Genomic DNA, 16,012 nt, shown 5'->3' with positions numbered 1-16,012 from the left:
CTCACTGGTTCTGGGTCATCACCCAGAGCTTATTACAAACAGTATAAAGGGATCAGCATCTCCCTCCCCTCAGTGTCCCCCAGAAACCTGAACAGAATAATGAGCAGTAAACAGGGAGAGTAGCAGAGAGGCAGAAGAGGGGGGTCTCCAGCTCAAGGGCTGACAAAGAAGGGGGGGTCTCCACAAAGACTCACTCAAGCTGTTGCAGTCACATGGGCAGAGTTTTTTTTCAATAAACCAATGAAAAGAGTTTTACAGCCCAGCCTCGAGTCCTTGTTTTGGATGTCAGTGGCAGCAACATGAGTGAATCCGCACAAGACAGAGTGCCGACGGCAGTGAACCTCCACCTGAACGGGACCGCAGCTTTGGAGCAGCAAGACGAGAACATGAGCTCCGGCCTGTTTGGTACGTAATGTTCTTCTGTTAATTTCTCAGAACTCTTATCATAAAGTTTAACCGTTTTTCCCTTTGCTTTCTACCACCCAGATATCAAAGTGTTTAACTTTGTGATGATCACTTTGGCCTTTTGTATACTTTCCATCACTGGCTTGTACTGCATTACCGTCTGCTACAACCGTTCCAGGTGAGCCTAATGGACTAAAGCATGTTTATAGATATGTGCAACTCCTAGTTTAATTGAGGTAACAGCTGAATGAAATTGTGTATTTGTTTAAATTAAAACTGATAATCTTAAAGAGTGACCAGGTAATCCAAAGTAAAGTTACATGTCAGTGTAATTACTACTGCTTTGTTCAACAGGCAGTCAAAAAGAGCACAATTATACGAGAGCGCAGTGACCCGAGGCGAGCTGGAGGATCCCGTGGCAGTCAAAGCAGTGAAGAGATCGACGAGTTTCATCAACCCTCTCACCTTCTTCAGGAAACCAGAGGCACCAAAGGATAACTCCCGGATCTATTACATCTACAGTAACCCGCTGCCCGTAGGAGGGAAGGATGAAGATGAGGAGGGAGCCAATAAAGCCATTGGCGTACCAGAGGAGCAACAGGTGCTCTCATTGTCTCACTCGTTTCAAGAGTTCGCCAGTGATCCTAAAAGTGGTGTCGTCCTGGACACTCCAATATTTTACATGCAGCTTTAGAGGGTGGGAAACAGTTCTAACAAGATTAGCTAGAGGCACTTGACTCAGTCTGAAAGGTTTGAAGTTTGACACCTCCAGCTATGTGTATGAAAACTTCTCACCAAGATGTGAAGGGCACTACATCAGTTGTACAACCTAGATTCAGTAGTCTGTGATACACTACTCAGAACTACTACTACTGTAGATTTCTTTTGCTCTAAAAGAGTCTGAATAATGTATTCCATGTTTCATGAACACTCAATATATGCTAATAGTTCATCAGAAGTTATTTCCCCTCACAAAACAGTAAGGATATAAAAGTGCTTCTTGCTTTTGACAGATCTTTAATAAAACTGCTGATGTAATGTGCTTTACAAAAGAAGCTGGGTGCGAGACATGGAGAAACATGAGAAAATACAAACGTTTATCACTGCAGAGCAATCAACAGTAATCCTGGGCAAAATGATCATGGTCCTCAGATGATCAGCTGGGTCTCTCTGATCAGCCACTCTAATGCCTCCTGCCTACCCTGCCTCTCCAACTCTGCTCCAACCACCTCCCGACACTTCCTGTGGTACTCATTCACCCAGTCCCGCTGCAGGAGAGGAGAGCCAAGAGTCAAACCACATATACAAGGCATAATGTAATACAGGATTTCAATAACATTGCAAGCTGAGAATGTTCATTTTCACTGCACAGAATAAAAAGCTGATAATACTGGATGTGCAGAATTTGAAGTTTTTACCACATATATAACTGTGATAAACTCCAAGTTAGGGCTGTGCGATATGACCAAAATCTCATATCCCGATATTAAGACATCTATCGTCCGATAACGATATAAATCACAAAAATGTAACATTTTCTGTAAATTCTGTGAAGCTCGGGCAGCTCGACTTGCGTTAAGTGTTTCCAGCTGGACGTCGTGTATCTGGAGTCGAGTGTTTTAACCGATGCATGAAACGATACATTTTTAGACATAAGTTGTAACAGCCGCCATTTTTTTTGTGAGTATTTATTACATGGCGTGCTGCGGGGAAAAGCCTGTTCTAACGTTTGAGTCTAAGGTTTATTTTTTAGCACCTGGCGGCTCTTTTTTGCTTCCCATCAGTAAACACTCTGCATCTTTCACGTGATTCAGTTTATTTTGAAAAGTCTCAACAGGATCTTGAGCTTTATTGTGAAAGGTTTATGTGGAACAAGCGGACACACGGTGGTTGCTAACGACAACGCATAAAAACAAACGCTTGTCTGTCTGTAGTGTGGTTATATTCAATGTAAGAGAAAGAGTAAACAGTTCATTTTGCGACACCACGAAACAAACGATTGCGTAAAAAATATATCGTTATATCGAACAACCCTACTCCGAGTATACATATACAGATTTTTCTTTTTATCCGAGTACCAAAACCTTACCTCCTTCTGAGTGAGAAGCTCTGTATTCATCATTTTCACTTGGATGGGAACCAGAGTGAGAGGCTCAAATGTCAGACTACCCCTGTTTCTGTAGTTGTACTGCACATACAGACAGAAAAACAAAAACAAGATTAATTCATCTCATTATTTTGATACAAATAATTAAAAGTAAAGAACATCTTAATGGTTATAACGACTCATAGATATTTAGAGAATGTGTAAAAAAAGAAAGTCGTATGTTTGATCTACTGCATTTCTGAACATTCATTTGACCCGTTTTAACACGTACTTTGGGCTTAGCTGGTACAACGAGGACCACATTTTCCAGACGAATGCCAAAAGATCCATCTTCATAGTATCCAGGTTCTACAAAGAAATAACACACACACACACACACACAAATTATAGCCAGCTGAGCTTTGGTAGACTTATCCTCCTAGGACGTGGCGTCCACACATGTGGACATCACATTTTGGGTTTTCTAGACTAAAATACTACATTTTGCTCTACAAGTGCCTGATATCCACTTACGAGGACATTAGACTGCCACTAATCTATCAAAAAGTGAATGTCCTGATATGTGGATCCGTTTTTTCTCAGAAACAAAAGTCAGTTTTTTTTTTTAAAAAACAAACAAACACGTAATTCTTTGTTTTTACATTCATCCCAATCAGCCCAAATAGCAAAGAGAAAGAAAAAAATGCATGCCATGAAAGAGTTCGGGTACTTAGGAGGTTAAATTTGGATATTTTTATAAGATTTTCTTTCAATCTCTGGAAAAACTACAGGTTCCTCTTTTGACTTGTACACTACTTGGATAAGCAGATATCTCCAGAGGAGATACAATGATGTAGCAGTTTTTGACTGTATTATATCACAGAAAAGAAAATAGAAGGTTAATGGAAAAAGTCAATTAATTATTGACTTTGTTTCATTTCCAGTGTACTCACGGTATTTATTGTTTTAGCTCTTTCCTGAATTTGCTGCTGGGGTTTCTCTGAATAACTGGACATTTATTAATCGAACAGCTGCTCTGTAAACACTGCAAATGCAACAGATTCTTCATTTTATGATCCATTATACAGTAGATCATACCATCGCTGACAATCATGCCGGCCTCCAGCGGTTCATCTGCGAAGGTTTTGTAGCTGATGCCGCAAGGCCCCTCGTGAACGTTGAGGAAACAGCCCACCCCGTGACCTGTACCATGGAGGTAGTCCAGCCCAGACTCCCACAGGGCTGCACGGGCAAACGAATCCAAGAGGTGGCCTGGTAAAGGAATAGAGGTTTAGATCAAAATGTCAAAGGTCTTTTACTTCTCTGCTTGTGCATGTTAAAATACTGAGTGTATGATCATAAAATACTGGTGGCAGCCAGTGGTAACTCTTAGCCTACTAGTAGATGCACCTATGGTAATAATTTCAAACTTCCATGTCCCCTGGCAGGGTGACAGCTTCCGGCTTTTTACGCGATATAATCATAACACGATTGTTCTTCCTTTGGCGTAAGACACAGTTCAAGATTGTAAGTAAACAAGCTTGATTGGCCAAAAAGATGCCCGTGTTATGAGCGACAAAATGTTTATCTTGTAGAAATAAAACATTTGTATTCCTGAATAGACAGAACAAGTACTAATCACCGTGAGTCATCTGGAACTTTGTTAGCTATTTTGGTGTAAAATCGTCATTTTTAACATCCGTGTACTGAAAACAACATCAGCATAGTCTTAACGACAGAGCCGAGTGCTGCACCTTTTGTTCCATTGGGGAAAATGGCAGCGCTGACAGCTATGTGTCCCTTCAGTACGTAGGTAAAGCATTCCTATGAGGAAAATAGCACACATATTACAAAGATACATATAATAGTCTTTGTAAATAAACAGCACTGAGTCAACCTAAGTGTAATTCAATTAAATTAACCGGTGGCAGGAAATATTCTGAGCAATCGCACAAACTTACCTTCTCAAAAGCAGATGGTGTCCCGAAGTGCATGGTACGTGTGACGTCTGTTGTTCCATCACTGCAAAAGACGTAAAGAGGTAACTGATTATCCTAAAGACATCTGCTCTGCAGCATTTAAAAACAACCTTACTTACACGTATTGAGCTCCAGAGTCGATGAGATAAACTTCATTTACGGTGAGGGTCCTGTTGGTCTCAGGCAGTGGTCTACAAGCAAAAACATGAAATCACAGATACAAGCTAAAACTATGAATTAACAAAAATGACACAAATACAGTTTTTATTTGCAAACTAACCTGTAATGTATGATCGCTCCATGTGGACCAACACTGGAAATTGTTGGGAAGCTGAGACCCACAAAATCTTTCTGCTGACTGAGAAAAGTGCAAGAAAATGGTAAGCATTAATGACAGCCATAATTATACCATGAGAAATATTTTAAATATTTACATTGGAGAGACCAAACAGCCACTTCACAAGCGCATGGCACAACACAGAAGAGCCACCTCCACAGGACAAGACTCAGCAGTCCACCTGCATCTTAAGGATAAAGGACACTCTTTCGAGGATGCCAGTGTTCACATTTTGGACAGAGAGGACAGATGGTTTGAAAGAGGAGTGAAAGAAGCCATCTATGTCCACTGTGAGCGACCATCTTTGAACAGAGGCGGGGGTTTACGACACCAACTCTCTGCCATCTATAATCCAGTTTTGAGTTCCCTCCCCAGACGCCTTAACGCCCACTTACATCCTGGGCCATCTGACCTCAGGAATTCGCATGATAAGGTGGGGCCAGGTTTCACAATGAACACACCCGAAACTCTGGCTGATTGGGACCCACGCCCAGTTTCACACCTTGGCTCAGGTGATTAGAGGATCATCAGGGGGTCCTTTTGTCCCTCTGTGGGGGGAAACTCCCACTAGGTTTATATCTGGGACTCTCCACCATTTGACCTTAGAACTGAAGAAGCTTCTCGGATGAGAGGTGAAACGTCTTCAAGCAACTTAAAGAAGTCCAGACGCTTTTCTGTGCAAGCTCCTTTGACTACGATGACCTGGATGACTGAGAACCAGTTAAGTGGTAACAGACAAATTTCTTCTTTTTAATGTGATTGAGATGATCGGGGTTTGATGTTATACAGCAAACAGCTACATTTTAATCAATAACAACTTCTCCGCCTGCTTCCAGCACTTCCTGCTAGCACCTGGTGGGAGTTTGTTTCCCATATTTGCACTATTTTTGCTTACTATAGAAAAGGCAAATGTGCCATTTATTAGTTTTTTAAAAATTATTTTTTTTAAATGACATATGACACTTTCACCTTTTTACCCCAGAGGGATAAAAATATTGCAAAAGCTTAATACCAGGTTAAGATTAATACCAGAACTTCAGCACTTTGTTTTCTTCCTATGTCCAGTAGAGGGAGCTGTGACCATTCTGTGCTCTGCACACTTTTACTCTGCAAGTTTACACAAGGGGCTTCAAACCAAATAGCCTTACATCTGAGTGGGTTTAAAGGAAAAAACAAAACCCCCCCAAAAAAAACTATTATCAAGGTCGCACAGTGACCGAGAGAATTCAAGCACACTGAAACGTAAGTAAATCGTAACAGATAGAAAAAATGCTAAAAAAATAAAAAGTACACAAAACAACAGAAATAAAAAGCAAAAGAAAAGGCTCACAAAACAAATAAACAAAACCGTCACAGAACACAAGAAACTTAAGTTTTAGGAGACAATAAAGTGACGGACCAGCCATGGAAGTGATGAGCTCACAGTAAACATCTAACAGAAACTCTGCTTCCTGCTTCTTTTCAGCGTGCCACAGTGCACACCTTCACATTTTTGTGTGATTTTGTTTGCACCGTAAGTTTGCATCAGTACAGGTTCACTAACGACATTCAATGAAGGTGCACCTGTTTTGCATCATATATGTATATTTATACACGACTTGTCTTGTTTTGAAAGGGGCTTCGTATTGTGATTATATTTTAGTTTTCCATAAAGAAAAGAGCTTAGAGAAGTGAATGCATTTTAGAAATACAGTTGTAACCGCTTGCTTATAATTAAAACCTAATCGGCCCAGTTTCAGACAAGTGACAATAAGTGATCTTAATCCATCCATGTGATGGCAGACAGAGGTTCCCGTTTCTGGTAAAGACGGCTTTGTGCTCTATTTTTACCTTACCATTTAATTAAAAACCTTTTCAGTTGCACATGAGGGAGGATGCAGATTGGAACTGCACCAGCATCTTTTAAAGACATCCTTTCCAAGAAGGAAGCTGTTGAAGCTAAACTGGATGAGCTTGATCAACGTTATGTTAAACAAAAAAGCAAAACAAAACACACCTACGTAATTCTTCTGCCTTATCAGCAGCAGATATCTCAGTCACGTTGCCGTTTGGAATCTGTAAAAAAACCAACGCATGTGAAACTCAACAAGGAGACAACAAGGAAGACGTTAAAGCTCATGACAAAATGTCATGTGACCATAGCATTCCTACACTCACAGTGAAAAAAAATGAAACGTGTGTTTCCTGGAGTAAGTGAAAATGTGTATAGAGGGTCTTTCCCTTACAATACAAGGCAACTGTTGTGATTAGGTGCTATATGAACTGAATTCAATTGAATTGAAGCCAGAATTGAAAATTCCAGAGATGCATGCATGAAAATAAGATTAAAAAAACAAAACAAAAAAAATACGATACCTCCTTTTCCAACCAAGCAAAGAGTTCACAAAGTGCCACTGCATCTTTGATCTGTTGGCAAAAGCACAAACACACAGTTTATAAAAATATTAGACACACTAATATGTTTTACACTACATATTTCAGGGGTCAGTGATTCTTACATGTGCCATTTTCATGCCTTGAATCTCTGTGGCATTTTTCACAGCTTTGCCGAGGCAGAGTGGAGTGTAGGGAATTGGAGATCGGTGAGTCTTTACCCCCCCCCCAAAAAAAACAAAAAAAAAAAACATCAGGAGAAAACATTAAACATGCAGCTCTTTTACTATTTTTTTAAATATATTCATACTAAATGAGAAATATTTATTGTATTTTGCTGTATTTTTATAAATGTAATGAACCAGTTTCACATCGGGTAGAGCAGATTCATGTTACATATTAAGAGTTGTTAGTTTTGCTAAAGTTACAATATATTTTTCAAGTTTTACTTGCTAATGCAGGTGAGAAAATGAGTATTTCTACCAGACACTTAAATGTCTGTAATCTTATAAGTCTCTGTCCTATTTCTGAGAATTTAAAACATAGCATGTTTTAAAAAAATCTGACCCTATAATCTGAGAATGTGTCATCTGATAGGTACGAGGAAACAGACAGGCAATATTTTTCTAAACTGTAAAAACTCTCTGACATTTACAAATAACCCCTGAGCCATAAAGTACTCAGGTATGTTTTTACCAACCACTGGTATTTAAAGCAGATACTACTTCTTCATATTTGTGTAAACAGACACGACCTAGATGCAATCCAGCTTGTTTTGGGGTTTTTTTTAATCTTCTTTTGTGAACACCAGAAGCCAACGATGAGCCTCTAAACATGAACTATTTATATCTACAGTGAGGAAACGATCACTGCTGAATTTATGAGACCAAACAGCTTTTAAAGGATGCCAAAGACAAGATTTTAGACCTGCATGAGCCTGGAACTGTTGGTACGATTATTCAGAAGTGGCCAATATACAAAATGACCTTCAACCACCCTTTGTCTGCAGCTCCATGTAAGACCTTGCCTCATGGGTGGTTGGCAAGGATGTCTTACTTCAGTGCTTGGCAACAAGGATTTCTCCACCAAGGACTACGTCATGTTCTGCTTGAGGATTGAATACTTATTTCACTCTCTGATATGAAAATCAGTTTATAACTTTTATGTAACGTGTTTGTTTTGGATTTGCAGTCGATATTCTGTCTCTTCCTGTTCAAATGAAACTACCACATGAATTACAGCACGTTCACTTCTTCATAAGGGAGCAAACTTACAAATTTAGCAGTGACTCAAGTAATGATTTCCCTCTTGATTAATCATTTCTCTCACCTTAGGGATGACCTGTGTGAGAGCACAACTGGCTTTATCACAAATCCACACTTTGTCCTTTGGGCCAAGTGCAGCACAGATGGCCTGGAGCTCAGTGTAGACCGACTCATACGGAAATGTCTGGATACTGAGCTCAGGTTTGCTAGGGGAGTCCAGCTGCAGATGCTCTCTCATTGCAGGGTCAGAAAGACGCTTGAGGTCCACAAAAAACCTGCAGAGAGGAAAGGGTTGCTGAGTGAAAAAGTGAAATGGTTAACACAGGAGGAAACCCTGTTCCTCTGGCTTTGGGAGGTGTAATCTGGATGTGCCCTTAACTAGCTACTAAATACATACAGTGTATATATCGCAATACATATAGTATACAATCTGGTTGCATACAATTATCTTTCATTAGCACTAACAGATGTGATTGCACTAAACACAATGAAAATGCACTTCAGTTATTCTGACATCTCTCACTGTCTAAGAGATGTCTTAACTACTGTCTAAGTTTTACAGTAAAGCACTGTTTGTCCAAATTCATAATCACTGATGCATTATACTGGACGTCACCTTATTGTATTCATTCCCACAATGGTATATGCAAAGAAAACTGGGTTGTACTCAATGTCTGCCCCGCGAAGGTTGAAAAGCCCTGAGAAAACAAAACGATAAGATGACAGATTAAAAAAATTAAACAAACAAAAGAAAAAAAAGAAATACCCTATTCTTCCTTCTATTATGATGCATCACATAGCAATGAATACTTTCATTCTCATGAAACAATGAGCCAGTATGAAGTGGGTGGTGTAAAATATCAGTGTTATTATTGAACTGTCATTCATCCTTACAGGTTTCATCTCTATAATCTACAACTATAATCTGCTGGTTGAAGCCATCCAGCCCTAAATGTTACCTGCTGACAATCAAAATAAGTCTTCATCTAATAAACAGGACAATCAGAAACAAGAGCAAATAAAGCACGGTGAACGCTGAGATCCTTGAATCTAAAGCAGTGGTTCTTAACCTGGGTTCGATCGAACCCTAGGGGTTCGGTGAGTCGGTCTCAGGGGTTCAGCGGAGCCTCCACCATGACATGTACAGTTCATTTTGTGCACCAATAAAAAAATACATCTATGCCTTGAATTTGAAAAAAAAAAAAAAAAATCACCTTTTATTTTTCACTAAAGAGGGATTCAGTGAATGCGCATATGAAACTGGTGGGGTTCGGTACCTCCAACAAGGTTAAGAACCACTGATCTAAAGGGACACTCGCACATGTGTCCTCTACTTGTTATCATGTACCGAACAGTAATATTTAAATCATGCACATTGAAGAGCTTAGCTGAACTGCACTCAGGAGCAGGATAGGAAAACTGAACCGTACACGCAATCTCATCCAGTGCTGTTGCAACAAACCAGGTGATCTTCCTCTCTGACATCTTGGCTCGCAGCGTTGTGATCTTGTCTTGCCAGGAAATACCTACACAAAGCATAAATAACACACAAAGACACAAGTTTGTTTCATACAATGCCTATACATCTAGTTACTCAAGACTGGAAACGTAATTAAAAAGGCCATTAAACTGTGTCTAGATTATGTGGATTTCTAAAAGTATTACACAATTTTTTTAATTTAAAAAAAAAAAAAAAAAAACAAAAAACAAAAAAAAACCCACACCAGACGAACACTTAATAAGCTACTATTAAAAATAAAAAGAGGCTACATGTAAAATGGTTTTAATGCTATTTAATTGCACTGACCAGTGAAGTCTAACCCCAGGCTACGGAGTTGTGTGCTGGGTCTTTCTGGTCGGTCCGGCCAGACGGCATCGATAAGGTTATCCTGCACTGCTACCAACGAGTGGCCAGCACTGGACAGAGCCTTGAACATGTTCTTCCATTGGTCTGAAACACAATATGAGATTTCTTAACAAGCACAAATACCAAATTAAAAAAAACCATAGTGTTACTTCATATGGACAACAGAGTCACACTCTGCAGTAATATCAGCCAGCACGCATAGTTTCAAAGTCCAACCAGCTAATCTCATGAAGCTCATGCTGATTAAGTCGTATTAACCTACTTACAGTTATTGCAAGCTGCATGGCAACCCACATCCACCCAAATTTGTCCTTTCATTCGGTTTTTGACAATTCAGATAACTTTATTTATCTCCATGTGGGTATTAGATGATGTCTTATCTGTTGTCAACCATGTGTGCTCTTCTATACTGTGCTATTGATATAAATTTGAAGTTAAAAAGAAATGGCTATCGATTGTAAACAATATTCTTCTGATTATACAGATCCTAACTGAATTTTTATTTATTTAGGGTGATTTGTGGGTCTGAAGTGGAGACGCTGCAGGCTGCCTCTACTCTACAACAAAATGCAAGTGTATTTGTCTGAGAGCTTACGAATTCCTCCATTTTTTTTGTGCAAGTTAAAATCTAATAAGATGAGCTAGAAATGTTCAAATCATGCACTCTTGTTGCATACTGGAATATTTCCTTTAGCCTCGGTTGCCTCACTGCAGCATGAGTGGTTTTCCAAGTAAAGCTTGCAATGCTAATTCACTGAACTAACATGAATATGATACTGTAGCTTACCAGCAGCAATGATCCAAGGATCTACTCCCACTTTTGAGTTTTCAGGAAGAACACTGATCAGCCAGTCTTCCTGTGAGGGCGTCTCCTTCAGCCCTGTATATGATTATTAAAATCAGTTTATGACACCTTCAAGACATGTGAATGTATAATATAAATGACTCATACCAATGTGGAAGATGGAATACTAAAATGTATGAGTGTCTACACTCGGTGCGGACACAAATAGTGTCTAAACTCAAGTTTGGGACACTTTTTCCAGTCTTAGAATAAATAAACATTCTGACTTATTGTCTAGCTGTAACTCAAGCCTTATTACTCATGCTGTGATAGATCTAAATGTCCATGTTGTGCCTGTGCAGCTGCTCCATTAGAGAGCCTCAAACTTTAAAAGCGCATGTAGTTAAATTTAACTTTTTAAATGAGAAGAAAAAAGATCCGTTGGTGTTTGTACTTTATGTAACAGAGAGAGATTTTTTCATCACTGAAACACCAAGGTGGACATTACCCATCTTCATCAGGGTCCAGTTGTTGTCCATCTGCTGGTTGGCTTGCAGGAAGTATCGGCCATCAGTCCACATTGCAGCATGCTGCTCTGTAACGATGGCTGTGCCTGAATGGCAAAGTATGGAAGAAATTTTGTTCAGCACTTTCTTTTGGCTACTTGGCTTTATTTGTACAAAAAGCATATCTATTCATTTCTCTGAAGCAACATATAAGGTTTATACCTCTGAAATGACAGCAGTGAACAAGCAGCCTGAGAAAGAGTGAATTCTTCTTGTCTCGTGTAAAACTGTGGTTATGTCAGGGCAAAAGGCCAGATTTCCACAGTGTTTTCTTACGTTTAAAAAAAAACAAAAACAAAAAAAAAAAACAACACCTTTCTTGAAAGTTCACAGCCTTTAATGGGAAAGAAAACTACTTTTCAACATGAAACTAGGTGCACTGGTGTTTTTTGTTCTGCTTTACCCTTAACAAACAAGTCTGAACGAGAGATATCAAATATCATTCTGAGTTATCAAATGTTCCAGATTTTTTTGCAGTGAAAATGTTTGATTATACCTACACTTGAGTGTGCAATGGGAATCATGCACAAGCAATACAAACCTGCAGAGCCGTCGAATCCAGAGATGAATTCACGTCTGCAGTCACACGGTGCAATGTATTCACTCTGAAAGTCACAGGGACACGGGAGAAATCAGCTTCATTAACAATCACTGTGAAGTGGCCATCCACCCAACAAACATTTTAATTGCCACCATCGCTGCTAGTCATGTGCATGAAGAAAAGGGCAGGGTTAGGGAAGTGTAATGAGCAAAGGGCTACAATCAGTTGCAAAGGTCAGACAAGACCATGAGAAGTAAATTAAAGTGAATTAAGAAGTGAATTGAGTTCACAGTGAGAAGGGAAATTAGAGAAGGGACAGAAGTAAGAGGAGCAGCTGAGAGATTTTCCATGCGTCTTGCTAACGGGTTGTGTAAAGATATTTATTGTAGTAAATGTGATTTGATTTACCTGATGTGCATCTCCAGATGGGATTATGTAGGCTTGTATAGGCTCAGAGAAGTATTTACAGTTCTTCATTGCCTGACGGAGCTGCCTGAGCAGCTCTCCAGTTATCTTTGGAGACATAGCCTTTTCTGAATGGCAAAGGAGATATGTTTGAAAGAAGTCAAGAAAAACATTAAAATAAAAAAAAAATAAAAAATCTAAACATACATAGTTTAAAAAAAAGCAATCTCAAAATGCATCATAAGATAGGCTCTAGTTTCTTGTCAAAGCACAGATCAGTGTCCAAAAACACTGATACACCAGTACTCAATAGGTAATCAGATAGTCTGGTACAATTCCAAAACACAGATGTGGTTCTTTAGAGATTACCTGACTTTTCGGATGGCATGTTGAATTCAGATGACTGAAACTGAACAGACTGACGACAACCTACCAAACTATTCCCGTGGAGCTCAAAGTCACAGGCCACACCTGGACCTTTATTCTGCTGCAGTATGCTGAATAAGCAACTGTTACTGAAGTCAGAGTTAAATATTAAAAGAATAAGCTGACTGGGTTGAGGTGGCATTTGTGTGACCCTTTGTACCACAATAATCACCTACAGCAGTGGATTCCCCCATCACTCTCCGCAGTGAGTGTGAGGCTGTGTAAAAAGAATCCACAAACCGACCAATCAGGTAGCAGTATTGTACATCGATGAGGTCTCCTATTGGCTAGAAGCTCAGCGTGCGGTTGTTGTTTACAAGTTGGCATGAAATGAATCAGCTGCATTCAGTATCTGAACCACTAGCTAGTTAATTTTCTCAATAAAATCCAATTATTGTATCTGAGTGTGTTTTTAAAAAGTAATAAAACAGACAAACGCAGAGTCTGTAGCCGACTTTTGTTTCCATTAAGGCATCACTTTTTTTCCTTGAAAAGGCCAAACAGAACACACAAATAACTAATTCATTCCGAGTATCGGCGATGGATTTACATGTGGGTGTGGTAACACACCGGTGGAATATTAGGAAAGTTGCTAGCTAATTATCCAGCTTTACAGCTGAAAGGAAGCGCTTTTCTCGCAGCTTTCGTGACAGACAATACTACAGGCGTGGGCGGACTGGTCGTTTTCCTCGTTTTGAAAACAGTCCACAGCCTTCTGTACTCGCGCTGAGTCGCCTTGAAACAAAACGCTAGCATTTCAATCCGCAGCTAGCGACCATAAAACGGTAAAGTAGCCCCCCGCATGCAGCCAGTGAAGTGCTGAATACACACCCGGTGGTTTCGGCTTGAAAATGCGACACTCAGATTTAAAATCGAAGCGCTCTTTTAACCAGCTCGGACCTTGTGTTAATTTACAAAACAGGAGGCTGCCATTTCGTTGTTGACGTTTGTGGTCACGTGACTGTAGCTTCTTCCAGTAGACGTAGCGGGATCCAGACTCGCCTCTTCCTCTGTGAATAATTCATGCGCTCTCTACTGCAAACACATAAACGAAATACCATTTCATTAATATTTAAGACTGTGTCCACGCAGTAGATCTCTGAGAGTGCGAAAAGAATCAAAGTGTGTAAAGTAAGTGAAAGGCTACATGTGAGAGAACTGAATCAAGCACACAAATATACACGATGATCAGCCTGCATCTAATATATCATTAGTTCAATTCCTTTGGTTTTAAGTTGTGGCTTCTAATAATTTGTATTTGTTTATTATTAGTTTTAAAGATTTCTATTTCTTTTATGGATTTAAATGATCGATCTTTATCATTTTTTTATATCTTTGTACAAGAAAGTTGAAGAATGGAGTGTGCACAGGGTGGAGTGTTTGGAGATGAATCTCAGGGTGATTTGTGACAGAGAAGCAAGAGTGATGGTAGTGTTTTACAAGGACAGGACTAGAAATGAGTATATCCGAGGGACAGCTCAGGTTGAGTGGTTTGGAGACAAAGTTGTAATTATTTGGGTATGCTAAGGATGGATAGTGGACATACTGGACGAAGGATATTGAATATGGAGCTGACATGCAGGAGGAAAAGAGAGACCTCTGAGAAGATTCATGGATGTAGTGACAGAGAACAGAGATCCTAGGGATAGCGTGAGGTACTGTCACTAAGTAAGACAGATGCCGATGATCAGCTGCGGTGAGCCCTAAAAGAAGTAGCCAATACAAGAAAAAGAAGAAAAATAATTTTTACAGTCTTGTTTGTTACATTTTCTGTTGTCTTTTCACATGGAATAAAATTTTATTTATAAAATTTTGTTTGCTTAGATGTGGCTGGTTGTCTGATACATACTCCTGAATAGATTACTGATGGGTACAGAACCCTGAAAAAACATAAATAAAGAGTGGGTAAAACTCTCCCCTGAGATGTGTGCAAACCTGCTGACCAACTACAACATATGTTTTATTGTAAATGGACTGGTTCTTATATAGCGCTTTTCTACTCTGAGCACTCAAAGCGCTTTACATAACTTCACATTCACCCATTTAAACAAGCACTTTTTGCTTTGTTTTTCTATGTACCGTAAGTGCTTTCTAACTGTCACACAATATTGCTCTGCATCAGAGAGCAACATGCAGACTAGAGCAACCAACCTGACTAGGAGATGACCTCCTGAGCTACAGCCACCCCACAGCTACTGCTGTGCTTTTTCACAGAGTAATGTTTTGCTTGGGGATCAAATGTTTATTACACTCCATGACAAACCAATTTAAACTTTTGCGTATTGTGTTTTTTTTTCTGGATTATTTGATCATTTTACCTCTCTCCCGTAACACTTTAAAACCTAGTGTATCATATTTGATTTGCTCTCCTGATATTTAGACTGTAGTATTGATATTTTAACCTTTGCCTTTTGGGGAGTTTTTTTTGAAACTTTTGAAAAACTTAAATGATACAATTTTAAGAATGATTGAAATACTGTATATTATTTTGGTGCAATCTTTTCAACTTTTTACCCACATAGATGGAAACTTGAGGTTGATTGCACGGCCTTTAAACTTATAAAAAAATATATATTTTTAAAGAGTTAAGTGTCAGTTTCTGCTCTTTGTGATCATCATCTTTTAGTTTTAGCAGGAATTCATGTGGTTTTTGAGCCAGACAGTTTGCGTGATGCTCACGTGTTGAAACTAAAACTAATCAAAATGTGGGAAACTGTCTGAATGTGTGGAAAAGAGTGAGGGAATGGGTGGAAAAGTGATATGCACTTTACCTGGACACCATGTTAATGAAAGGAATAACACTGCAGTCTATTTAATCTAATCATTAGACATTTTGCAGCTATTTGGAGGTTTGTTTTGCTGGAATGAATTGAAAAAGTTAAAAAAATCTTATTTTGCAAATCTTAACAGAATTACTGTCCAGCTAAAAACTGCATCTGCAATTTAAACACATTTACTCTGGAAACTGACAAGGCATC

At 39.2% G+C, this 16,012-nt stretch overlaps 2 protein-coding genes across 3 annotated transcripts; one reads left to right on the top strand and one right to left on the bottom strand.

The window, feature by feature from the left end:
- The first annotated feature begins 207 nt into the window (after positions 1 to 207).
- Positions 208 to 1,795, top strand: LOC146572969 (uncharacterized). Its single transcript, XM_085277460.1, has 3 exons — positions 208 to 405; positions 487 to 583; positions 760 to 1,795. The coding sequence occupies exons 1-3, from the start codon at positions 300 to 302 to the stop codon at positions 1,097 to 1,099; spliced, it is 543 nt and encodes a 180-aa protein (XP_085133586.1). The 5' UTR covers positions 208 to 299; the 3' UTR covers positions 1,100 to 1,795.
- On the bottom strand, positions 1,403 to 14,016 carry xpnpep1 (X-prolyl aminopeptidase (aminopeptidase P) 1, soluble). 2 transcript variants are annotated; one of them, XM_085277458.1, is made up of 20 exons: positions 13,866 to 14,016; positions 12,612 to 12,736; positions 12,204 to 12,267; positions 11,605 to 11,709; positions 11,100 to 11,192; positions 10,253 to 10,396; positions 9,876 to 9,971; positions 9,062 to 9,143; positions 8,510 to 8,720; positions 7,306 to 7,395; positions 7,163 to 7,213; positions 6,804 to 6,862; positions 4,751 to 4,828; positions 4,590 to 4,661; positions 4,453 to 4,513; positions 4,246 to 4,315; positions 3,590 to 3,763; positions 2,784 to 2,860; positions 2,495 to 2,593; positions 1,403 to 1,673 (listed from the first exon to the last, which is right to left on the bottom strand). In XM_085277458.1, exons 2-20 carry the CDS (start codon positions 12,726 to 12,728, stop codon positions 1,554 to 1,556), a joined length of 1,863 nt encoding a protein of 620 aa, XP_085133584.1. In that variant the 5' UTR covers positions 12,729 to 12,736; positions 13,866 to 14,016; the 3' UTR covers positions 1,403 to 1,553. The 2 variants fall into 2 exon arrangements, with proteins under 2 accessions (XP_085133584.1, XP_085133583.1); XM_085277457.1 differs by lacking the exon at positions 13,866 to 14,016 and adding an exon at positions 12,978 to 13,462.
- Between the last annotated feature and the right edge of the window lie 1,996 nt (positions 14,017 to 16,012).

Source organism: Mchenga conophoros, linkage group LG6 (genome assembly GCF_057382185.1).
Source record: "Mchenga conophoros isolate Kocher_MC1m ecotype Shallow Benthic linkage group LG6, M_conophoros_male_GT1.1, whole genome shotgun sequence".
NCBI lineage: Eukaryota > Metazoa > Chordata > Actinopteri > Cichliformes > Cichlidae > Mchenga > Mchenga conophoros.
Note: the sequence above shows the minus strand (reverse complement) of the source record. Positions and strands in the feature narration are given on the sequence as shown.